This window comes from Triturus cristatus, chromosome 6 (genome assembly GCF_964204655.1).
Source record: "Triturus cristatus chromosome 6, aTriCri1.1, whole genome shotgun sequence".
Classification (NCBI taxonomy): Eukaryota; Metazoa; Chordata; class Amphibia; order Caudata; family Salamandridae; genus Triturus; species Triturus cristatus.
The window spans coordinates 38,272,594-38,299,288 of NC_140589.1; the positions used below are offsets into that span (position 1 = coordinate 38,272,594).

Sequence of the window (26,695 nt, forward strand, 5' to 3'; positions counted from 1 at the left end):
AACACCCTCTGCATCCTGCGGAAGACCATCAAATGGATCCCCCCGAATCAAGGAAGATCACCCACGCACTCATAACTAGCAGACTGGTCTACGGAAATGCCCTCTATGCCGGATTCAACAAGTCTCTGCTCCGCAAACTCCAGACCATACAGAACACCGCTGCCAGACTCGTCCTCGGCATTCCTCGACATGAACTCATCACCCAACACCTGCGAAACCACCACTGGCTCCCCATTGAGAAGACAGTCACTTTCAAGATACTCACCCACGCCTACAAATGCCTCCACAACACCGGACCACAATATCTCAACGATAGAATTTCCCTCCACGTTCCCAAGTGAAACCTTCGATGCGCTGACCTGGCCCTCGCTGACCTGGAAAAACGATGACCTGAAGCACACCCTCTCCTTTTTTCTGTAGAGTTCCTTTTAAATGAATCTAGTTCAGCGTGCATGCACCCGATTAATGCTCCGTTCCAAAGCACTTTGCGTAAATAACAGAATATGACCCACTTTTTGCGGGTCAGCGAGTTGCACAGCTTTATAAACACGGTAGTTCAAATTAATCCACCTCAACCATATTTTGTTCAAGTTCATCCATATTTATTCCACAGTTTTTCCATTTCGTATAACGTCAAAGGGTACAAAATGTGTTATTCCTATGCATGTTATTTGCTCCGTGATTGCCCATCCAGGCCTATCAGTGCGCCGTTCAAGAATTTGAATGCTCCCGAAGAGTCCACACATCACACCCAATGCATTTCGGCTCCTTAGCCTTCGTCAGGGGTATCTATGATTTAAAAAATGCATGTCAGCCACATTGTTTAACATCCAACATAATATAAAATTTATCTCTGTGACATTGTCCTATTTTTTCCCTGAAAAAATAAATAAACATCCTCTACATTTCATAATCCCACCCATACTCAAACCACCTGCATAACCTTTTCTCCTAAATGAAAGCGTCTTAATTCGTAACCCTTCCCGTGATGCAAATATTATGTACAATAGAAATGTTTCCTACCTCATGGTAATCTAAATACTTATTCAGCCTTATGCCAAAAACAAAGATTTACAGTGACCCCAGTTCTACTCTCCAAGTCCCCTCCGCCATTACCAACAAAATAACGTTTTTAAAAAAAACAAAAACCACCCAATCCTAATCTCCCTCGAGAACATACATAGCCTACATCATTCCCTCCACGTACCTGATGTAAACCTGCCACGCGCTACTCTCCTCGTGCATGCTTATTCTCCATATTGCCCAACCAGTGCACAACGCATGTTATTTAAACACACTTTCTCCAACTCACTCGTATGTCATTGGTGAAAAATGTCACGTGTAATGTCAGCCCCTCCTGTTTCTTAACCCACATCCTCATTTAACATTTAAATTGCCACCGTCATTCTCTATATACTAACCAAATTGTGTAATTAACTCTCTGTGCAAATATAACTTTGTGAACGATATTGTGACCATATAATAAACCAGTGTCCGAAACAAATCATAAAAACGAAAATGGTTTTCAGTAAATCCGCCATAGCCATCCTTTTAAGAAGCATCCTTTGACGTATATCTGAAGTCCTCAGTTTCTTCATTGTTCTCCCACCACGGGGTGCTAATGGGGTTGGAACGGCATATATAAATCCAGAAAAACGATGACCCGAAGCACACCCTCTCCTTTTATCCGTAAAGTTCCTTTTAAATGAATATAGTTCAGCGTGCATGCACCCGATTAATGCTCCGTTCAAAAGCACTTTGGGTAAATAACAGAATATGACCCACTTTTTGCGGGTCAGCGAGTTGCACAGCTTTACAAACACTGTAGTTCAAATTAATCCACCTCAACCATATTTTGTCCAAGTTCATTCATATTTATTCCACAGTTTTTCCATTTCGTATAATGTCAAAGGGTACAAAATTCGCTGACCTGGCCCTCGCTGATCCCCCGCGGATCCGCAGAGCAAGAACAGGTGGAATAACCTTCCCCTATATCACAGCCAGGACCTGGAACGAGCTCCCGATCGAACTCAGACGCACCCCCACCCTGCACATCTTCAGGAAGACCCTCAAGACCTGGCTCTTCAACTAACAGGAGCTGCTCCCCCCCCCCTACACCAGCGCCTTGAGACCCTCATGGGTGACTAGTGTGCTTTAAAATTCCCTGATTGATTGATTGACAGAGGTACCCCTGCATTGGAGTGGGTGCACATGCGCACTGCAGACAGAGTGTTCCAGAGCGAGCCCTGTTTCCTGGGAGTGGTGGAGGTCAGGGGTTTGACATGGAGGTGGAGGCTCAGGTTTACACTTCAGGCTTCTTGGGGTGTAATGTATGGCGCATGGGGTTATGACAGGAGTGTCCTTTGTGAGTGCAGGAAGCTGGCTCTCCCAAATTGATTTACAGAGGTTAAGTAGATAACACTAACGCTCTATTGGTGGTTGTGTGGGCGAGCAGCTAGGCTTATCAGAGGGTAGTTCAAAGCATCTGTTGAACTCACTGAGGCAATGAATGAGACACACACTCAAGGATAAATCCAAGACCCATTCAGAAACATAGCACTCTTTTTATATATAATTTCAAACCAAGAACTTCGTTCAAAGGTAAGTACTGTTTTTCATAGGAATTATTAGGATAAGCAAATAATTCAAAGTTGTGCCCTTTTATGCACAATGCAATCCTTTGGTAGGGAAAAGCATACATGCATCAAAATCAGTACAGACAATTTCAGGGGTTCACCTTCTGGATACGGAGTAGTAGTAAGCCAAGGTCCAAAGCTCTACCAACAGTTCATCTGGTGGGTCCTGAATTCGACCGAGAGCAGGGTGTTGGCGGAGTTGGCAGCAGGAGCTATGAGAAGGGGCCCATTTAGAAACAGGCTGCTCATGGGGATTTGGGGACAAGTTCAAGAACCCAAGAGCTCCCAGCTGGGGGCTGGGGTTGCAAGAGCCTTCGGGACAAGGCAGCATAGCCGGTTCATTGTTACCCAGGCCGGGCAGGCTGGGGGCAGAGTAGGTAGGTTGGCTAGGCCCTGTCCTTCTAGCTGCTCCTCGTGGTCAGAGGCAAACAGCTGGCAGGCGCATAATCAGGACTGCAGGGCCACTCTCTGAGTGGGTCTCAGGAGTACGGATGTACCTCGGTGGCTGCCTGCCTCTTGGACAGTTGCAGTCCCACCTGGACTCTTGTTGTTGGTTTTTATTGCAGGGCATCCGGTAACCCAGGTATTGGTGCTGTAGGGCTCCGGTAGGTCCTGGTGTCTTCCCACTTGGTGGAGAGACAGATCTGACCTCCAGAGTATGTAGGAGTACCTGCTCCTGGGCGGTTGTGGCGTCGGTTGGACCGGGAGCTGCAAGTCGGTGGACTGGACTCTGTGGGTTCGGTGCCTGCGGGCTGCTGGGGAGTAGTTCCTCTACTCCAAGGGGGTTCTTGTGTGATATACGAAGAGCTGGTAGCCCTCTGGGGTTCTTAGAGGTCACACAGCAGCAGGACGAGACAGTTCAACACGATTGTTGAGTCTTGAAGCGGCAGCAAGGGTTTTGCGCCAAAATGTCACAGCAGACACTCAGTTCTCAGCTCTTCTTTGTTCTCTTCCTCTTTAGGTCCATCAAATCTGAATTTCTGGGTCAAGGGGTGCCACTTAAATACTGAATATAGGTGTGTTGAAGGGAGTGACAGGTAGTAGCCAATGGGCTACCTACCTTTAGGGTGACTACACCCTCATATGACCACTTCCATTGGGAAGTGGCCATAACTCTTACCCTGATAGGCTACTCCTCTCCAACACAAGATGGAGGAATCTAAAAAGTGTGGTCCAGATCACCTCTACCTTAGTACGGGTGCTGTCTGGATGTGGTCGCACCACCTAATCTTTTTTGTTTTTCCACCTATCCCCTGCCAAATGTGGGGGTCTGGAGAGGGTGGTTGGCATCTTCCACTAACTGGAGAGGCTTGGGTCACATTTCAAAGGCAGCAGAAGCTTTACAGCCTGGAAAGCAATTCCTGCTTGGAGGAGGTGTGAACACCTCTGCCCACAGCAGGCTTTGTTCCCAGCCTCTGAGAGAGAAGACTCTCACCCCGGTATGCCAGAAACATGTCTAGTGGTGGCAGGCTGGCTAAGATCAGTCAGTATCCACACTAGTACTCGGCAGGTTTTCAGGGGGGGGAACAACCTTTACAACGCAACTTTTACAACGCACTAACTTTACAACGCATTTTTTACAACGCATAATCCATTACAACGCATGACATTACAACGCATGACACTACAACGCATTTTTAAAAACTACCTTTACAACGCATTCCATTACAACGCATACCATTACAACGCATAATATTACACTACACTATCCAACACTTACCCTACTGTTGCACCCCCTGGAGTTAGAATAGTAATTTTTACCCCTATACTATCCAACACTTGCCCTACTTTTGCACCCCCTGGAGTTAGAATAGTAATTTTTACCCCTATACTATCCAACACTTACCCTACTGTTGCACCCCCTGGAGTTAGAATAGTAATTTTTACCCCTATACTATCCAACACTTACCCTACTGTTGCACCCCCTGGAGTTAGAATAGTAATTTTTACCCCTATACTATCCAACACTTACCCTACTGTTGCACCCCCTGGAGTTAGAATAGTAATTTTTACCCCTATACTATCCAACACTTACCCTACTGTTGCACCCCCTGGAGTTAGAATAGTAATTTTTACCCCTATACTATCCAACACTTACCCTACTGTTGCACCCCCTGGAGTTAGAATAGTAATTTTTACCCCTATACTATCCAACACTTACCCTACTGTTGTACCCCCTGGAGTTAGAATAGTAATTTTTACCCCTATACTATCCAACATTTACCCTACTGTTGCACCCCCTGGAGTTAGAATAGTAATTTTAACCCCCATACTATCCAACACTTACCCTACTGTTGCACCCCCTGGAGTTAGAATAGTAATTTTTACCCCTATACTATCCAACACTTACCCTACCGTTGCACCCCCTGGAGTTAGAATAGTAATTTTTACCCCTATACTATCCAACACTTACCCTACTGTTGCACCCCCTGGAGTTAGAAAAGTAACTTTTACCCCTATACTATCTAATACTTACCTTAAATGCAATTTAATATTATGCGTTGTAATGGTATGCGTTGTAAAGGTAGTATGCGTTGTAATGGAAATGCGTTGTAAAGGTAGTTTTTAAAAATGCGTTGTAGTGTCATGCGTTGTAATGTCATGCGTTGTAATGGATTATGCGTTGTAAAAAATGCGTTGTAAGTGCATGCGTTGTAAAAGTGTGCGTTGTAACGACATACATCCTTCAGGGGGTGCCTCTAAGGTGCCATCTAAGTGCAATTATGAATACATCTAACACGGGCAGCAGTGTGGGTTTATCAAACATCTTGGGGTACAGTGAAGCCTTCAGGGAGCTAGGAAACTCATAGTGATGAGTGTCCAGCCCACGTCCTGTTTATGGCCTCCCTGTTCACTAACAATATCTAAAAATGGCTCAGATATTGCAGGGTCATAGCAGCTCAGGCAGATATGACTAGGCCTGGGTGAAAATTCTGTTCTGCTCGTGGAAATTGCGATAATTTGGCATTTTCTCGTTCCGCGGAGAGCGCGAAAATGTCAAAATTTCCGCAATCCGCATCGTACCGGAAATTTTTTGCTTGCTTGCGCTGTAAAAAAATACATTCTCGCGTGCGCGCGATCGCCTTACCTGAATCCCCGCTATCACCAACAAGTTTTCCCGATCTGGTCGCGTTCTCCACGAGATGTTGGATTGTTGGTAGCCATTTGCGTTGTCTCGCGACAGTTCGCGCCCGCAGTGATGTCATTCATCGCGAGATCACGTCTTTCTTCTCGCGATCATGCACCGCGAGACAAGTGAAAACAAGATGGCCGCGCCCGTGAGCAACCACATGGGTAAGTTGGCGAGCCGCGACCACGCAGAAAATACCGCGAACGGGCGGGATAAAAACTTCTGCGACTTCGCGATATTTCTGCGTGTTTGCGGAGATTTTTAACATTTTCGCGATAGTTTGCGAAAGTGAATTTCGCAAATTCCGCCCACCCCTAGATATGACCACACACGGGATATAGTGCACCCTGCCTTAGGGCTGTAAGGACTGCTGTAGGGGTGACTTACTTCTCCCTCATACAGTGTCTGCAGGCATGGCACACAGGAACGGACTCTGTTTTTGTCTGCACCAAGACACGCACCCTGCAATGGCAGCTCGCATGGTCTTGCTGAAAGGTCCCTAGGATGGCACAATTCATGCTGCAACCCTAGCGGCCTTCTTCAGTCCCAGTGCCCTAGGTACCAGGGGTGCTATTTACTAGGAACTTACGTGGGGGCTGAAGTTGTGCCAATTGTGGAGCAATTGTACAATTTGGGGAAAGAACACTGGTACTGGGGACCTAGTTAGCAGGAACCGAGTACACTTCAGTCAAAGGTGCATCAAATACCAGTCAACAAAGCATGGGGGTAGGGGACTGCAACAAGTACCCAGCGTCCTACCGTGAGTATGTGTGGAAGGTGGGTGCACACAAGTGCTCTGAGTGGGCTTTGCGAAGGGTCATGTGCTAGTGGGGGTGCAGATAATATCAGTCTGACAAGGAGTGCTGACAGAGTGTGGGGTCACTGGGTGCTCTTAGTGTGGGGTCACTGGGTGCTCTTAGTGTGGGGTCACTGGGTGCAGGCAGGATGCAGGAGGAATGGCTCTGACAGGGTGTAGGACACATTTGTTGTCATGGTGCAGGAAACACTGGGTGCAGCCAGTGTGTACACACAGACTTCTGCAGTTCTCACATTAACCTATAGAGGTTTCATAATGTAAAATATTGCGTGTCCCACCAATTGGTTTAACGTCTATTCATTTTCCATTTAAGGTCTGTGTTATTTCTTACGCCGTTATGGGAAGGTGAAAGATGAAATAGTTACAGAATATTTTGTTCCTTTTAGCCACGCCTTTGACTCCTCCCCCCTCTTACTGACCCCACTGCCCTTGCCTTCAGGATCACAGCTCCCATCATATTTTGGATGCACTTTGTTAGCTGCTCTGTGTTATCATATTTGATTTGTGATGTCATTTGTAATTTCACACATTAGTTTAGTAGTGAGGAAAGTGCAGCATTTGCAGACAGACCCTTTAACTGTGGGTATGTGGGGTCTTTTCTTTCTTTCCAATAAATTATATTTAATCCCAAACACGGAGTGCATCAGCTGCAAAGTGGGCTGGATCTGTGGGGTACAACAACGTGCTTTTTAAATTTACCAAAATCAGGGGCATATCATCAAGGGCTTTATCTCCGCTTTTCTGGCTTTAAAAGCCAGAAAAGCGGAGATAAAACCAACGCTCTATCAGCAAGAGGGTGCTAAGATGCGTATTTGCATGTTAGCACCCTTTTTCATTACGCCTAACCTTGTATCTCTAATGAGATGCACAGTGGGTGTTCCTGACATACACTACATGTCAGGAGAGCAATAACGCTTCTTTGCGCTATCAGCAAGGATGCCCATGCATTTTAGCAGACGTTAGTTTTTGGAGAAAACTGCTGTTTTCTCCAAAAACTAACATCTGCTAAAATCCTGACTAAACCACCCCTAACATTGGGGGTGGATTATGCTGATACGACCACAGGGTCGTATCAGCAAGGTTATCGCCCTTTTGCAGGGAACATCGCTGGGAAACCAGCGATGTTCCCTGCAAAACGGCGATATCATCGCTATCTCTGGAATTTTTAGCGCCCTGGAGCAGCACGTTGATGATAACGTGCTACCAGGGCGATAAAAAGCAGAGAAAGCCAGTGATAAGAAAATTATCGCTAAGCACGGCCAGCGATAATTATCGCTGGCCGTTGCTGATATGGCCCTCAGTTCCCCTACTGTTAGTTAAAAGACAACCGTTCTGGGACAGTAAATTCCAACACTGGAGCTGCCACAGCTGAAGTGTGGGGGGGGGTGGAGTCTCCTGTCCTGTGAACCCAGGGAGGGACAGACATCTAAACAAGAAACAAGCCTTTTCAACCAGAGTGCCTGCTGCTTGAAGGAAATGTAGATATGTGCAGTTGGTCAATCTGCAAATGTAAAGGCTGCTTGGAAGCCAGTATTGTCTTTAATTGAAGCTCTGTGATGACACATTTATACCTTATGGCACGAGCTTTCGACTTTCGAACTGGGGAAGCACATTTGAGTCTCAGCGTCGGCTCAAAATCACTTAGGGCCTCCTTTAAATCTTGGTGCAGAGGGAACTCCATTACAATTCCCTCCCTCCCCACCAACATTATGGTCCACCCGCCTGATTTAAATTCGGGTGAAACATAGTTTGATGACACCAGAGACTACTTCGTCTTCGCCAAGGTCAAACTACTCCAATGACCTGACAGAATAAGGGCATCTGAGCTTTGGCTGTATGTATGCCACTGCTTAATTTGAGCCGGTGGTTTCCGGTGCTTGGCACCAGCACTTAATTGTCAACACTGGTGCTTGAGACATCCTGCCACAAGGTGGCGCTGTCTAGGTAATTTAGAGAAGACCACAACAACAGTTAATTATTAATGTTATATTCATTAAAATGACTATTATCTGCTCCCCAGGCCTTTCCTATAGCTTTGGGGGCCTGGAATCGCCTGAACAGGCACACTTGCAGGAGTGTGATGGTCAGTAGTTGTGTTGTTACTTTCATTGGTAGCGTGGCGGGGGCAATGTGCGGTGCGCACTGCAGTGACCTACTTAGGAGAGCCCTGGCACTTTTTCTTTTACAAGTTAAGCACTGATGTATGCCCCACTGATTTAGATGGGCAGACGTACAGCAATTTGTCCATGCCCGTCTCCGCCAGGAGGTAAGCAGCACTTCAAAGTGCACAATGCCCTCGTCACTATGGGAGGAAACCCTCATAGTGAGGGTGGCATTGCTTTTTTTATTTTCAAAAAGAAAATGCTGCTTTGAGATTTTCTTTTTGTAAATAAAAAAAAAATTATAAGTTTGACTTACGGCTTAGTCATGTTGGCAGAGCGATGCTTACCCTGCTAGGAATGTCCGCTGGGCCAGCGGATATTTCTAGAACCGGTGGGCAGCGCCTCCATCAGGGCGACAGGGAAATTGACTCTGGCGCCCTGGCGGAGGACGCTCCACCCACCATGATTCAAAGGAGGCTCTCAATTTCCCCTTATCTAAAAAAAATAATGTGAACTTGTGTAATGCTCAATTAAAGCGCTCCAATACCATCAGGTCGAGTTCACGCTATGCGAAACTGCAACAAATATAATATTTTTGAGAGGTATTGCAAGGATGTAGTGTTACCAGCTGATTTGTGGAGTGCCTCCTTCTATTTGACAGTTCTATAAAATGTTTGTATCAGGTACAGTCTGCTTATTACTAACATCTCGATTTTGGAAGCACGTTTTTATCTTCCACCTAAATAACTTTGCGTATTTTGCGTCAGCCTGCCTTTCACTGTCTGCAATGCAAGTCGCGCAATGAACAGACCACACCGTGTCTTTAGCGTAAAAGGCCATTTATTAGGACCAGGCTGCACAACATTAAACAATAACCAAACATTATATGAATAAACTTTCCCCCAACACTCTACCATCCTTCACTCCTTTCACCCACTCCACACTCCCCTTTTGTACCACTCCATGCCCCTTCCGTTCCTCACCATTCCACAAACCTCCTTGCATCCTCCCGGCTCTCCTCGGCCATTTCACTCACGCCTCCAATACCCCCACCTCGTTCACTCTTCCCCCCCCCGAGGGATGGGTGTGCCCGCTAATGACTCCCCCCACCCCTCCAAAGTACCGCCACCCCGCAGCCTGTCCTAAACTGGCACGCTGTAGCCAACCCTGGAAACCCAACCCTCAACTGCAGGGCGGGTGGGTGGCCTTTTCTAAACCCTCCCGATGGTGCCGAGCGCAGGAAGAGGAAGTCGCCTTCCTCCCCTGCGCTCATATACCCACCCCCTAACTCCACCCCTTGACCCTACCTGGTCCTACCCTCGCGCGAATGACCCCGGGGGAAGACTAGTCTGCGACTCTGCTTCCCCCGGGGCCCGGCATCGCGCAATGAACAGACCACACCGTGTCTTTAGCGTAAAAGGCCATTTATTAGGACCAGGCTGCACAACATTAAACAATAACCAAACATTATATGAATAAACTTTCCCCCAACACTCTACCATCCTTCACTCCTTTCACCCACTCCACACTCCCCTTTTGTACCACTCCATGCCCCTTCCGTTCCTCACCATTCCACAAACCTCCTTGCATCCTCCCGGCTCTCCTCGGCCATTTCACTCACGCCTCCAATACCCCCACCTCGTTCACTCTTCCCCCCCCCCGAGGGATGGGTGTGCCCGCTAATGACTCCCCCCACCCCTCCAAAGTACCGCCAACCAGGTAGCCCCCTGTAGGGCGGGTACCTGCCCCACCCCCTAGGCCAGGACCCCTCACACATCCCTGCGACACCAGATTGCCTCATTCCAGAGCTTGCTGACCACATCCCTCATCTCCATCATATAGTAGGCGTTCCCCAGTCTAGACAGATGCACCCCGTCATCCCTAAATAGCAGTGGTTCCTCCAGTCGTAGTCCCGGGTGACTGATCACCTTAATGTCTTTCTCCCCACAAAAAACTCGCATTGCTCTGTTCAATTTTCGACGCGCCTTTTCAATTGCCCCATGCTTAACAGCTCCCCTCCAGATCCTCCTCGGAACAAACTCCGTCCATGCAATGCAAGCCCCTGCCAGTCTGTGCTTTAGTACCTCCAAGTCTCTCTGCATCAGCTGTAAGAGCGCCAAACCCGACAGCCGAACCAAGTCATTTTCCCCCAAGTGTATAATCAACAGATCCGGGCAACCCTTCTGTGGGACCATCTTCGCGAGCCAGGGCAGTAGTGCCCCCCATCGCATTCCCCCTTTTCCCCACCAGTACACCTCGTGAAGTTGTCCTCTGAGTCCCAGGTTACGGCCGTACACCTGTTGCTCCGCATATTTCGACGCCCAGTGCACAAAAGAATGCCCCACGATCCATGTGACCGTCTTGGCCCCAGGGCCTCCCACGCAACCTAAGAGAGAAACAGAGGTTAGAGACGCACAAAGAAAGCCAAACCCCGCTCCATCCAACCCCCCACACCCTGCACCCCACCCTGTCACTTTCGCACGTAACGCTCACAACACCTTGACCTCCACCTCCCAATCTGTCGGATCCTATCCCAAGACCACCCCAGCCGGGCAGCCGCTGTCACCGCCCCAATCCGAAAGGAGTGAGTTCCAAAACCCGCCGGCTCCAAACCCACACGCACCAACGCCATGCGCAACACCGCCAACAACTGGCCAGCCGTCACTCGTGCCCCAGACACGTGACAAAATATTTCCCCTACCCCAAGCTGCCTCACCCTCCTCACAAACGCCTGCCACTCAGCCACCGGGCACACACCCCCTCCCTGATTCTCATTCAGCCAAACCCACTTACCCCGGCCCAACTGGTCTGTCTTCGACCGACCGAGCCAAATCCCCAGGCGCCCCGCATCCAATCTGACGTCCTCATACCTCCGCCCCTCCCCAGCCCGCGTGCCCAGCAATTCAGACACCCGGAAAGCCCCAAAAAACATCCAGACCATGCACAAGCGAAAAATCCGAACCTCAAACTCATCATAACAACAGAGCGGCAACGCCGCAACCAACCGAACCAACACCTCAAACGTTATGGCCTCCCGTGGCACAGTGCCCCCAACTCTCTCCCTACCCCAACCCCGCAACACCCTACTAACAATCACACTTTTTGTAGGGTCAAAACCAAAAAACAGACAGCAATAAAAGGACACCCCCGCCAGTTTTCCTGAAATGGTTGCCGCCGACAACCCCCTATCGATGCAGTGCAGCACAAACTGTAATACTCCACGCTCCACCCCCACCTGTCCCCCAGCCTCAGAAACCCCACTCCAACCCATAAAGGTGACAAACTCTGCCCACGCCCGTCTGTAGGTCCGCCTGGTGGTAACAGCAACAGAATTTTCAACTAGGTCAACCACCCTCACTCCCCTAGGGCCCAAATGCCATCCGGCAGCCCCGTCTTGCACAGATCCGCTCCAGGTGCCAGTCGCCGGAATCGCTGCCACTGCAAACGAGACAAAGCATCCGCAATGTCATTATTCGCCCCTGGCACATGCTTGGCTCGAAAAGTCACATTCAGCCGCAAACACTTCAGCATGAAACTCCTCAACAAGCGCAACACCCTCAGGTCCCTTGCCCTCTGCCGGTTGACCAACTCGACCACCGTCATGTTGTCCACATGGAACAACACCGCCCTGTTTTGAAACTCAGAACCCCACACTTCCAGCGCCACCAACAAAGGAAAGAATTCCAAAAAGGCAATGCTCCTCCCCTGCTTCCTCCAGTGCTCCGGCCAGGTCTCTGCACACCACCTCCCGTCCCAGAAAATGCCAAAGCCATCCGCCCCAGCTGCATCCGAGTAAATTTGGATTTGCCAAACCGTGTTTTCCTCCACAAAGTCCAATGAGACCCCATTGAAATCCATCAAGAACAGCAACCACGTCCGCAGATCCGCCCTCACTCTCATGGAGATCCTGACCCTGTGGTGTGGAAGCACTGCCCCCGACATGGCCATGCCGAGCCGTCGGCAGAACGTCCGCCCCGCCCTGACTACCCGGCACGCAAAGTTCAAGAACCCCAGCAGCCTCTGCACCGCCCGCAGCGCAATCCGTTTCTCACCAATCGCCCACTGGAGGCACTCCTGAATTTCCTCTACCTTCGCGACCGGGAGCCTCGCTGTCCATTGGATGGAATCCAGCTCAATACCCAAGAATGTCAGAACGCAAGCCGGCCCACTCGTCTTTTCGGGCGCCAACGGAACCCCAAATCCCTCCGCCAACTCCTGGAACCCTGACAGAGCCCTGCCACAGTCCCCCGAACCTGCCTTCCCCAGGAAGAGGAAATCATCCAGATAGTGCGTGACATCCCGGTGCCCAGTCCGCTGCGTGAAGGCCCACTGCAGGAAGGTGCTAAACATCTCGAACAAGGCGCAAGAAATCGCACACCCCATGGGCAAGACTTTGTCTACGAAGATGGCCCCCCCGAACTGCATCCCGAGGAGCGCAAAATCCGCCGGGTGTATAGGCAGCAAGCGGAAAGCCGACTTCACGTCACATTTTGCCAATTCCGCCCCCGGCCCACACACCCGCACAAGGCGGATCGCATCGTCCACCGACGCATACAGCACCCGGGAATCCTCCTCCGCGATGAAGTCGTTCACTGACTGCCCCTCTGGCCACGATAGGTGATGAATCATCCGAAACTTACCCTCCTCCTTTTTGGGCACCACCCCCAGTGGAGAAACGATCAAATCCTCCATCGGCCAGTCATAAAAGGGGCCCGCAATCCTCCCTTCCTCCACCTCCTTCAAGAGTTTGGCCGCCACCACCCCCGGCAATTCCTTCGCTGACTTGAGGTTGTCGGCCCATCTCCGTGATCTGGGACCTTGATACCCGACCCGAAAACCATCCGTAAAGCCCCACTGAATCTTCAAGGCGGCCTCCCTGTCCGGGTAAAGGGAGAGCCACGGGGCCATCGCCTCCACCCTAACCGGTGTAGGGGCCCTTCTGTCCAGTCTGCCCCCTCCCCTTGGTATTCCGCCATTGTTCGGAAGGAGTGGTGAGTGTAAGGCATTGCGTAAGGGGGTGCTTCCCCCCGCACTTAGAGCACTCGTGCTTGAACTTGCACGGGCACCTGGAACAATACCCCCTATTGTAACTCCAACAGGCCCCGGTATTGTAAGTGCCGGGCTTGCTAGACTGTCCGGCCCCACCTGTGGGTGCTGTGGTCCCCCCCGCCCCAGAATGGGCGGGACGCGACTGAAAAGACTGATACGTGACCGGCAAACCACTCGCCGTGTGAGTTGATGCGGATGAATGCGTAGACGCCATCCATTGCATCCATAATTCCTGGTCCACCTCACCCCAATGCTTCTCGGGGTTCGCACTGACCCGCGCCCGGAACTCCTCATCGTAACTCAACCAAGCGAAACCCCCAAACTGCATCTGAGCCTTCCGGATGATATCCATGTATTTCAGCAATGCGATTGCCCTATCGGGATGCTTCTCGCAATAGATACTCGCGTAAATGAGAAAGGCCGAGGTCCAATTCTCCATATTCACCGGCACCCTCGGCCGCCTAGTCAGCTCCCACTCCTCTTCCTTGGAGCCCTCTTTGGCCTGCACCTCCCTATGCAGTAATTTAAAAACGTCCACGTACTCATGCTTCCAGATCTTTCCCTTTATTTTGTCGGACAAGTGCGACCCCAACGGCATAGCCAGGCCCATGTAGGGCAGTTTTTTCGGGAGCTTACTCCCCGACGCCTCCTCTTTACCCCCATCCTTCTCTGTCTGCACCCCCGCCGACGCCACCGCCTTGCCCCCAACCGCTTTGTCCTCACTCGGGAGCCCACCCTTGGGAGCCTCCACCACCTCCCTCACAGAGCCGTCTCCCACCCCAACCGACCTACAAGCCTTCTTCCTTCCCCCATTGGGACCCCCGTCCCACACCGACCACCAAACCCGCTCACCTGTCAAAGTCGGCTGTCGCTCGCTGAGCCGTCCTCTGGAGGGGGTCGCCCGCCGCGTCTCTACTGTCTCCTTTTCCGCCGATCTCCGGGGGACCTGTAACACACCAACCTCTCTGTTGTCCTTGCCTGCGCCCGTCTCGTCACAGTCATCCCGCACCTCCCCGTCCTCCAGCTCATCACTTTCTGCCTCATAGTCCAACTCCACATCCGCCTCCACACCTCCAGGCACCCACAACACCTCTCTCGCCGCTCTCTTCACACCCTTGCCATTCAGTTCACCAGACATGCGTGACCCCTTCCCCCCCGCTGCCACTGCCCGCTCCCGCGCTGGAGGGATGGCCGCCGCGGACCGCCCTACTGCTTTTTGACGGCGGTAAGGGGCCGTCTTGCGCCCCACCGTACTCCCCTTAACTCTGCCGACAGCCGCCGGCTTGGATCCCCCCGCCCCCCAGGTCGCTCAAACCTGGGCGGGCCCCGGCACCATCGGGCCTCAAAGCCGTCCTGGCCGTCCCTGCCTGCGTCCGCGGACCCCTGACAGCCCCCCCCACCCGCCCCCTCGCCCTCTCCGCCCTCCCCCGCTCCTCTTGCTCCGCCCACCGCTCCTCCTCCGACGTGGGCGACGGGGGCCCCTCCGCCTCGGCCTCCCACACCGCCCCCACCCACCCCTCCTGCTCAGCCCGCCGTGCATCCTCCACTTGCGCCCAAAGGCGCTGTTCCCGCAGCCTATCCTCCCAAGTCCACGCGCACCAACCCGGTAGCCGTGGGGGGGGGGCGGGTACCCAAAGACCCCCCATCCAAAATCCCTGAGGCAGACTGTCCGAGCCCCACCGACGGCACGACCACTCCGGGCGGAACCGCGGAAACCCCCCCTCCTGGCCGCCCCGTGCCTCCAACCGACACACCAGGAGTCGAAGCCCGGGACCCCCCCGAGACAAATCAAGGGGCCCCTCAGACTGTAAAGACCCCCACTCCCTCCACACCAGCCAACACGTCCACCGCCCCACACGCCGGCCCCAGCCCCCACCCCCGCCACAACCTCCGCCACCTCGCCCCCCCAGCCGCCACGAGCTCATCCCCTAGCCCCCCCACTCCCCCACCCGCCCCACCCTCCACGTCGCCGGCCCGCCCGGCCACAGCCGCAATCACCGGGAGCCGCTCCTCCGCGGCCAACGCCGACGCCACGCCCCCGTCCGCCTCGTGGGCCTGGAACGTCAATTGGGGAAAACGAAGACGCGGAGGCAGGCTCCTGCGCCGGCCTCCGCGCGCCTGGCTCGCTCGGCCCGCACCCCGCCCCCTCCCCCGCAGACCCGAGAGACACAGAGGTGGCGGCGGCGGCTCCTCCTGACACGCCAGTACCGCCGCCGCCACCCCCGCCGAGGCCGCCCGCGGAGCCCTCTCATAACCCACCCACGCCTCTCCCAGCACCCCGGGCCGCAGAAGATCCTCCCTCCCGGCCCGCCCCAGGACCAACAACGCCCGCCTCACCTCCTCCGATGCCGCCGTCCCGTCACAGCCGTCTCGCTCCATAACCGCGACGCCCGCCGTACACAAAAACCGCTGACCCGCAAGAAATCGTCCCCGGCCTAGCCCTACACTACTCCACACACACTCCTTTTCTAAACCCTCCCGATGGTGCCGAGCGCAGGAAGAGGAAGTCGCCTTCCTCCTCTGCGCTCATATACCCACCCCCTTACTCCACCCCTTGACCCTACCTGGTCCTACCCTCGCGCGAATTCTGCGACTCTGCTTCCCCCGGGGCCCGGCATTTAAAATAATGACTTGCACGTTCACACTGCTTTCTGTCACAGGTTGATGCCTCACAGCACTAAAAATGCACACGCCGTTATTCCTCATTGCAGAAATCACGATTCCGTTCTGTGTCTCTGGTTACACACAGGTCGCATTAACCGAAAGAGGTTTCATAACGTAACAACTGTGCGTTTCCCTCTCACTAACTTAACTTGTCTTTATTTCTCTTTTAATGTGTTCACCTGAAGGTGAAAAAACAAAAAAAATAGTGACAGAATATCTCTCTCTATATATATATTATCCACCCTTTGACTTCACCCCCACGCCCACTCACCCCGCCCCCATTGCACTCAGCGTCACAGTTCACATATTTTGAAAATGGCCCCCGACCGCTGAGACACAGGATGGAGTCTCGAGAATGACAGAGAGAAAGTGGCGCCTGCAAGGGGTGGGGGTGGCCTGAGGGAGGGGGGCTGTGCCCAGAGCTCAGCTGGTCGCAGCTGTTGCCACACTTGCTGAGTGGGTGCCCACAGCACAACCGGGGCATTCTTCTCGGCTGAAACCTCGGCACAGCTGGGCGCAGAGGGCTCTAAGAAAGGCATCCCCAGGGTGGGCAAGCCTGGGCTGCCCTAGTCACCCCCCCTCCCCCCCGCGCCCCACTCCTTGGCACAGCTGAAGGGTCCCACCCGGCCACCGCAGCTGACGAGAGGCTGCCCTGGCACACACATGGGGGACGCCTTTAAATACGCACTGAGTGCATGCCGGGGCAGACCATTGGAAGCAAAGGATGTGGGCCTGCTGCAGTCTGATGCCGGGGGTGGGGTGGGGTGGGGGGTTGGGGGCAGCAGTCCTCAAACAAACCGGTGACTAAGTGACCCCCTGTGGCTCCAATTCACAAAACAGGAAAACATTAAAATCTTTACTAGTTACAGACTTCGGCCCAAGGTTTTGCTGAAGCTACTGGTTTTTATGAATTCACATAAATCTATAAAATTGTGCCTGAGTATTTTCAGACTCAACGACTTCCTTGCATATTCCTAACCCCAAAATGATACCACGTCTGCTTATAGAAAATCTGCTACCTTGGTCTCGAGGCGAGGGGCATATTTCCTGTGACCTTTTTTACCTGCATTTATTCACAATTATTCCTGGAGGGGAAATCTGCTATTCTACGCCTCCTGAATCCACGGAAGAGTTGAGGCCTTTTTAGCAAAGATAAGTGTACAAGTGAAAGTGAAAGGGCACTGGACACGTCCGTGAGTGTTTACAAACTTATGACTTCTTTAGTCAGTCTAGCCTGCATCTGGAAGTTGTTTTTTTGTTATTGAAGGTTTTATTTTTCAACTGAAGCAGGCGAAAACATCTTCTAAAGAATATTTTGTGGGGGGAAAACTGTCAGTAACTATTTTCCCACGAAGTTTCTTAGTACGGACTTTTTTTTTTGTAAATAGTATATTTTATGATCATTTTTCATAAAAATCCTACATTTGAGTAGATTTTCTCTCACCCTTTTTTCCTTTTTTGCAGTTTTTAATAGCACAAATTCGACCTGAAGGTATTGAAGAGATTTTCATGACCACCAGTTACATTACACAACACATTCACTTTAAAAACACATTTTGTAGGGGGAGATTACATAATTTGCCCAGAATCACTGTATGTTGAGCTGACGCCGAGGATCGAATCTGGCTCCCCAGCTCCAAAGTCGGCAGCACCGGCCATTACGCCACATTCTTCTGTCCTACATTAATACCAGATAAGTCTTTAATGGTCCCTCAGACCTCCCGTCTTCCTCCTTCCCTGAGGTACTTAGATCTCTGTCATATCTCCCCTCTAACTTCTCTCCTCTCTTTATCCCCTCAATGTATTTAAAGTTCTCTCTTATATCCGCCTCTCCATTGTCCCCTATTTTGTATACCCAGATGCATTTAAATGTACCTCTCATTTCTCCCCTCTTCTTCTTCTCCTAAGGTATTGCTCTAACACCGCCCCTCTAGCTCGTCTACATTTATACCTTTATACCCCTGCGTTTCTCAAAGGTTTCCCTGACATTTACCCTTCCCATCCCTACTGTGTCTTTGCCCCTGCAGTATTTAAAGGCATCTCTCATGTCTCCCTCTCACCTCTTTTTAGGTATCGCCTGACCCAGGGCATGCGCTGGTCTGGCGAGACTTATTGAGAGGGCTCCAAAAAGTGCTACCAGGCCAGCCTAGAGCTACAGTGCCTGTGCGCGGGCGCGCGCGCCGCGCTTTACCGCGATTACTTTCACTTTTGCGGCCGCACAGCCGCTTTGATGTTTGATCGCGATCACTTTCGCGGCCGCACGGCCGCTTGGCATAGCCAATAGGTCTTGCTTTTGGGACCTTATAAGTATTTAGTTATGCAACTTGCATGGCTAAACACTTCTAAGGTCCCAAAGGCGAAACCTATTGGCTATGCCAATGCTTGTTTTAATTTACACCACTGCTATAACATCTGCATTCTCAGGAATTGGTCACTGCTAACTTACCATCCAGCGCTGCACAACCCAGTCATGCCTACCATCTAGAACTTTTATTCTTCTCCCTTAAATCCTTCCTGCGCCACCACTTTCAGAACAGCCCTACTACGTGGCTTTCCCCTTTCGTTTGTTGCCCACCAGTGCCGTTTCTAGGTGTTTTTGCCGCCCTAGGCGAGAATTGAAAAATGCCGCACCCTCTCTTTTACTACCATCACTCTCTCCCCCCTTGCATTAAAAAATTGTAACAACATTATTTACCGAACAACTTAAGAAGCCACCGGCTGTCTATGCTATAAAACAGTCTAGGCTCTACATACCCCGCATTACTTCTCCTTTGAATACAAGCTTTATAACAATCACTGCAAAAAAAACCTTTTTTTTTTCGAAAACATAGTTGTTGTCTATTTTAGGGGTTTGGCACCTCAACAAACACTGATAAGCATAGATTTCAAAATATTGGAAAACACTGATAAAACACCACTGAAATTCACAACAAAATAAACACTGAAAACTGGACAGGCTGGTGGATGGCTCAGCATGTGCTTTGACTCTCAACCAGACTCTGCATTGCCTCCCCTCATTTATTTGCTGACCCCTCTCACCCCTTTCCCTCCGAGCAGAAGGGTGAATATTCCCTGGTACGGAGCCCGACTACTGCTCAGCATGAGCCACCCAACAAGACATTCAGTGCCAGGAGTCTTAAAGGGGTGAGTGAAAAGTGAGAACATGTGAATTTACGAGAAGCAGAAAGAGTGGAGAGAGATGACTGCAATAGTGAGGTAGGATGAGAACCAGTCCATGGCTGGCCCTGTGACCCCAAGGGTCACAGAGGTATGGATGGTGTCCAGGGGGGAGGTGATGATGGTCAGCAGTAGGGAGGAAACACTAGAGGGAGTGATGGAGAGTGACCAGGCTGTGAGAGAAGTGAAAAATTAGTCGATTAAAGATGAGGCTGCGGAGACCAAAGGGTGGGGGATGGGCTTTATTTGGAGAACAAGAGGGGTCTGTATGTAAAGCCCTTCGTTGGGTCGCTGGTACAAATGGAACGCTCAAAGGGAGGTTCATAGAGAAAGAGTGACTGATCACTCAAGGACTGACAGGATAAACTGGCGCACAGGCTGGATTTGTATGGCAGGCAAAACAGCATTTTGCCTGCTAGGCTGCTCCCCATACAGTGATAAAAAGGCCTTTTCCAGGCGTTTTTTTTGTAAATTGCCAGAGACTTTAGTTGGTGCCTTATAGCCTTAGCTCGCGATATGGAAGTGCTGGCCCTGCTGGCTGGTGAACATGTTGAAGAGGGCGCTGCTGGTCCAGGGGAGCAGGGTGGACAGGACTTTGGAAGTTTTAACTGAGGTGTAGATGCTTAGAGTCTGGGGCGGTGAGGCAGGAAGGTTACCTCTCAGAAGAACGTATGCTCCTAGAAGTGGGCAGGCACCTTGGGGTCAGCACAGGGTGCGAGCACAGAGGTCCAACTCCGATCGGGTCGAGAGCGATATCGGAAGTCGTATTTTTATTGTGGCGCGCACGGCATGACGGCCCCTGCCTGTGGCGCCGAACATGACGTAACATCATGTTGAATTGTAGAAGGCGCTACCCAATGCGCTTTCGAGGTCGAAGGCCATTCAAGGGGATTCCCAAACTCATGTTTTTGCTGCCCTGTTGCCCACAATCCTTCTGACCTTGTTTGTGTACTGGAGGCAGAGATCCAACCCATCCTGAGGTATATGTGGCTGGTTCACTTCCCAACGTGTCAAACAACTGACTCTCATCAGACGCATCTCTTGCCTGTCAAAAAGCACCAACCTCGCATTCCAAATCCAACAGGAGCAGTGCACATTTTCACAACTTGCCTATATTTTCAGATTGTGTCTCCGTATTGCCAATCAATCAATCAAAACATTTATAGAGCGTGCTACTCACCCGTGAGGGTCTCAAGGCGCTGAAGGGAGGGGGGGGTGCTGCTACTGCTCGAACAGCCAGGTCTGGAGGTGTTTCCTGAAGGTTAGATGGTCCTGGGTCAGTCGTAGGTGTGAGGGGAGGGAGTTCCATGTTTTGGCTGCCAGGTAGGAGAACGATCTTCCTCCGGTGGTGGTTCTGTGAATCCGTGGGACGGTGGCGAGGGTGAGGCTGGCGGAGCGGAGTTGGCGGGTGGGAGTGTAGAACGAGAGGCGGTTGTTGAGGTATTCGGGGCCCATGTAGTGGAGCACTTTGTGTGCGTGGGTGAGGAGCCTGAACGTGATCCTCTTGTTGACGGGGAGCCAGTGCAGGTTTCTCAGGTGGGCGGATATGTGGCTGTGGCGAGGGATGTCGAGGATGAGTCGTGCGGAGGCGTTCTGTATGCGTTGTAGTCGTTTCTGAAGTTTGGCGGTGGTTCCTGCGTATAGGGCATTTCCGTAGTCCAGTCGGCTGGTGACGAGGGCCAGGGTGACGGTCTTTCTGGTTTCGGTGGGGAGCCATCTGAAGATTTTCTGGAGCATGCGCAGGGTGTTGAAGCAAGAGGACGAGACGGCGTTGACTTGCTTGGTCATCGTGAGGGAGGAGTCCAGGATGAATCCCAGGTTGCGTGCGTGGTCCGAGGGTGTCGGCGCGGAGCCCAGTGCTGTGGGCCACCAGGAGTCGTCCCAGGCGGATGGGGGTTGTCCGAGGATGAAGACCTCCGTCTTGTCTGAGTTCAGCTTCAGGCGACTGAGCTTCATCCATTCTGCGACGTCTTTCATTCCTTCCTGGAGGTTGGTTTTGGCGGTGGCTGGGTCTTTGGTGTCCTTCAAACATCTCTAATAGGAAGTAACAAAAGTGTGTAAAGTAACTCCTAGGTCCCTGTGGTAAGGTTCTAGCTGCAGCCACATATTATCACAACTGGCCAGCGAAGACGCTGTGGGCCTCGAGGAAAGTTACATCCAAAATCCAAGATGGCTGCATCTCCAAGGTGTGTGGGAGTACTTGGCCTGCTTGTAGTTTGTTGTTGAGGCAGTGTCGATAGAACATTCTTCCCTCTTCAGCCAGCCCTGACTCTGTGCAATGACCTCCAGTCTTTTGTTCCCTGAGACAGACTGTGAACAAGCTTCCTGACAACACCCCGTCCCGAAAGGCTTCGATCTTGGTGATGGAGCTCTTGGTTTGTCAGGATACCTATCATAACATTTTTGTAACAAACTTGGGACATGAAGATTACAAGCGGGTTCCATGATTGCTCCTCATGGCCAGAACCCTTCCAATCTACCAAAAACCATACTTTTTGACTTCTGACAATTCTTCTACCTAAAATCTTATGTACCACAAACCCATGTTCAGCATGACCCTGGATTGGCATAGCATGTGAAGCAAGACGTGTTTTTGCATGACATGGGTTCAACAAAAAATGGGTGGGTTTTCATAGGATGAGGTAATTTCAGTTGTACAGTAACTGGAGTCATAATATGTTCAATAATAAAAGCACTCACAAACTAAAGTAGCAATTTAGAAGATTTTTTTATGATGCAACTTTTTGTGAGTAAGCATAGCATCTCACCAACAACATACTGAGGCACTGAATTTCTCTTTCCATCAGCATAGATTTTAAAAGCATCCTTAGCCCTTTCCAATGCTTCCTGTGCTTATTTGTGAATATCTGTCTACTCAGTTAAGTGTTCCTTTACAAAAGGAAATTATATACATAGGGACAGATCCTAAATAAATATGCAATGGAAAATATGGTCATGCATAAAACAAATGAAGGGTGACATTCCAACAAATTAATGCTCCCTTTGTAGCAAGTCTTGATAGCTCACATACTGTTCAACACACTAATTCAAATTTTTAATTTGTCCATCCATCTGAGGATGGAAACTGGTAGACAAGCTTCCATATATAGCTCTTTACACAAATCAGACCAGGGTTTTGCAATTAATTGATATCCTTTCTCAGTGATTAGGGTGCGAGGAACACCATCCAACTAGGCAGTGGGTTGTGCAATAATCTATGTTTAGATGTAGACACCCCATGCAGGGATATTAAATAACCCATCTCAGTCAAATGGTCTACAGCCACTAGAATTACTGGGCAATCATGACTTTTGGACAACTCTACAATAACGTCCATTGACATTACAAGCTAAAGACCAGGCAGAATGGGCTAAAGGTCTCTTCAACTCCATTGGTTTACTACTTGAACTCTTAATCTGAGCACAGATCGAATATGTTTGTACATAATTCTTAAAGTCTTCAAATAGAAGGGAACAGCAGAAATATCTCTTAATTGAAGACTAATTCTTAGCTATTTGAGGTTTTCAGACACCTTTAAATCACAGAGCTAATTCACCGTCTATTTTCACTGAACTGAAGGTAAGGCTATGAATTCCCCTTCATACAACAAACCATCTTTTTCACAGCAATATTGTTCCCCTAACTAAGCCTCTTTAATCACTGTTCTGTAGGTATTTTTATAAAGAATGGATTCACATTAATTAAATCAATAGTAAGGAGTTCCGCTCCTTCCTGTCAGACTCATAATTAATAAAACAGAGACCTCATATACTTATGGCATAATAACAAGTATCTCTGTCTTTACATGCTTAAAAGCATATAGTCATTTCACAAAAGTGAAACTGCAAATTTAGCAAGCAGTTAGAGATGTGATGATTTGGGGATCCTCCCTAACCCGGGGAGATAACCAAGCAGATGCCTTGAAAACAAAGAGCACATCTTGCTGAACGATTCGTTGGTGGTCCCATCTTTTTAGGACCACTCCAAGCACAGTTATGGGCAAAAATACAATCCCAACCAAAGGCCCTGCAAAGCATTATGGGACGAGATTAGTAGTGAGCAGTGAATATTATAGTATCCAATATCAAAATAGTTCTACAAAGAGCTGCAGTTCAACTAGTCGTTACTAGGTGTCCCTCACGAGTCAAATGCAAAAGCATTGAAATTATTCCATCAAGCTGCAGTTCCACTAGTCGTTACTAGGTGTCCCTCACGAGTCAAATGCAAAGCATTGAAACCCTTTCATGAAGCTGCAGTTCCACTAGTCGTTACTAGGTGTCCCTCATGAGTCAAATGCAAAAGCATTTGACTTGAGGGACACCTAGCAACGACTAGCACAATTTCTGAGCTATTTTTGACACAAGGGGCATTTTTGCACTAAGAAAATAGCACTAAGTGCAGAAATACTCTTCTTGCGTTGTTCCACGTATTCTCATGGAGTTTTTAGGTAATTCCATGAGATTTCACTACATGGAATTGCACGAGTTATGCTCACCCCTACTTAACATACATTTATAACAAGTATGAATAGATAACAATGACAACTAAATAGATGAAACAGAACACATACAAAAATATTCTCCGTACTTCATCAATGAAATACTGGAACATTTTAGAAGCATTGAAAAGTCATAAAGCCATGAACCAGCATTCGAACAACCCAAACTTATTGAAGAATACCATTTGACTGCCCTTACCTTCTCACTCTCTGACTAGACGGTAAGCTCCTTTGATATCTAACTTTGTGACTATCTTTGTGTTTCTTATCTGATCTAACAGAACAGTTATTAATTATAATTGGCAACCATTCTTCACTGTGATCCTCCTGAGAGCTCTATCGTCTATACAAATTCTCAATTCACCCCCCTTTTGTATGAACAAAATATAGCGGAGAAGAAACAGGAGACTGTGAACCCGTTAGCCTAAACCTTTTATAAATATTTTTAATGATATTATGTTTCTGATTCAGTGGGATCATACACTTGACTACAGGGTACTTGAGGACCAGGACTTCAATCAATGTGATGCAGCGCGGAGTGCAAAATCCCTCCCTACTGTCACGGACTAAATGATCTCACACACGCACACTATCCATACATTCGCTGGTGGGGCCCATAACACCAACACACACTTACCATTAGTCCGTGCGAGAGGCAATTATCCTCCTAAGCGCTGAATAATGAGGGAGGAAGATACCACTTTACCCTAATGAGCAACAAACCTACAAACACTTCTTATACTCATTAGGCCCTAGATTCCACATTTGGTATTACCCTCATAACCGGGACGGATCTGCTAGTTGCGGCTTAAGTGAAATACTAATACTCTAATACTCTAATTAACCTTTACATTAACACATTTCAATGAATAAACAACCCAACTCATTTCTGTAGATATTCAATTTCAATTTTATATTAATATTGCAAATTAAATCATTCATTTGATCAAGTTGCCATTCATATTTAACTATTCTGGCTAAAGTCGGCCTCTATGTCAAATCTGGCAGTCTCGCATATCTATGCCCATCAATTTTAGCAAGTTAAGTTCATCAGGATTTTGGCCATTAATTCAGTCTGTCAAAGATTCAGGCTAACAGCTGTCCTGCAGTGTCACCGTCCTCTCCGTCAGCATATCATCAGGAAATCGAAAAGCGCGATCTGATGAATCTCATTACCTCTCTATTCTACCATAATTTATAGTAAAATCACATTCCAAAAGTATCGAATATTATTTTAGAATGTCTCTGATTGGTCAGTCAAATTTGTTCACCAGGGTTCCCATGCGGTAAATGTCTCTTTAGATGTAGTTCATAATTTTTCCGGTCCAAAGTATCTTCTTATTGTTTCTTTCAGGGCATCTGGCTTGCAGCCCAGAACGACCTTGGTAGGCACAGTTGCGTTAGGGTCACAGGAAGGCCACTGCTGCTGATGGTGATGCATGTGCACTTCACCCAAGCCTTGTTCAGCGTTGGCAGTCGGGTTAGGCACCAAAGTCAGCCATCTTTCGGCAGGTCAAAATGGTCAACTTAAGCAAAGAAACACAAAAACGTAATTAATTCATAGAAATGACTAATAAAATGTTATTTCCTCGCTAATACCCATATGTGTGTGTATTTATCTAGCCAAAAACAACACTCAATGCGATTTATACTTACAAAATAAAGCACGAATCACAATTACATCACTAAAGCAACATATATCATGCAACGTTCTATTTATCTATCATTAGTGTGCGGACGAAATTTAGTTCACGTAATTAATTAGGCCATGCAGATGCAAATTCCACGTGTATTTCGATCATTAATAAGGTTGGTTAGTTATTTCCACATCACTCCAAACCATTAGTACGATTATAATTAATTAATTAATCTAATTAATAGGATGACATGCAAAATGGGGTGGGTATGAAATTTGCCTTTTTTCTTGTCACTAAATTCTTTATAACAGGATGGTAGCAAAATACCGAATTTTGCAAGAACTTTAGATGGGTTCACAATCTGAATTAATTTGCACTGTCCTAGAAGCCCAATCAATATCAACATCATTTAAGGTCAATCTAGGCATTCCAAGGATTATTTTGAACAGAGTGGTTTTGATCAAATCAAAATAACTTTTAGGATGATTTCTAACAATAGACTAAATAAATTATTGTGTGTGTAAAGCTTTCTGGAGCTGAGGAAAACAAATGTGCCACTTACAGGAATATTTCTGTTAATTACAGGAATTTGCAAAGATTAAGCATAAGTACCACAGCTTGCTGCATAGTGTTCACTGCCTATCTGGAAACTGACTTGATTTCCTCACTCCACAAGGCGGCTCATTTCATGGGTGAAGAACCCAGTTTTCTCTGGACTACATCCTCGCAACGGGCAACGAATACAACACTTGATATTTTTTTTAATTCCCTGGTTAACTTTTACAATCTCTTATAAAAATGTCTTATCTACCTTCCAAGCATAAGCTATGTATAGGTCTTCTTTGTCTCTGGCTTTGGATATGTGCGCTCTCTCACACTGCCTCTTTAATCAGGCTCACAGGTTTCTGTAACTATCCTCCTCTGGCTTCGGCTGAACCAAGAAGTCTGTGGCTTTTTGGAATGGCGTTTGGCTAAAGTTTGTTCC

General features: G+C 49.1%; 1 protein-coding gene across 1 annotated transcript in view; it reads right to left on the reverse strand.

The window, feature by feature from the left end:
• Positions 1–10,389: 10,389 nt before the first annotated feature.
• Positions 10,390–26,695, reverse strand: part of LOC146813710 (uncharacterized) — a 52,526-nt gene continuing 36,220 nt past the window's right edge. The window contains exons 2-3 of the mRNA XM_085609489.1: positions 14,587–14,805; positions 10,390–11,071 (exon numbers count right to left, since the gene is read on the reverse strand). Coding sequence (XP_085465615.1) covers positions 10,455–11,071; positions 14,587–14,805 — 836 coding nt within the window. The 3' untranslated portion in view covers positions 10,390–10,454. The remainder of the gene's footprint in view (positions 11,072–14,586; positions 14,806–26,695) is intronic.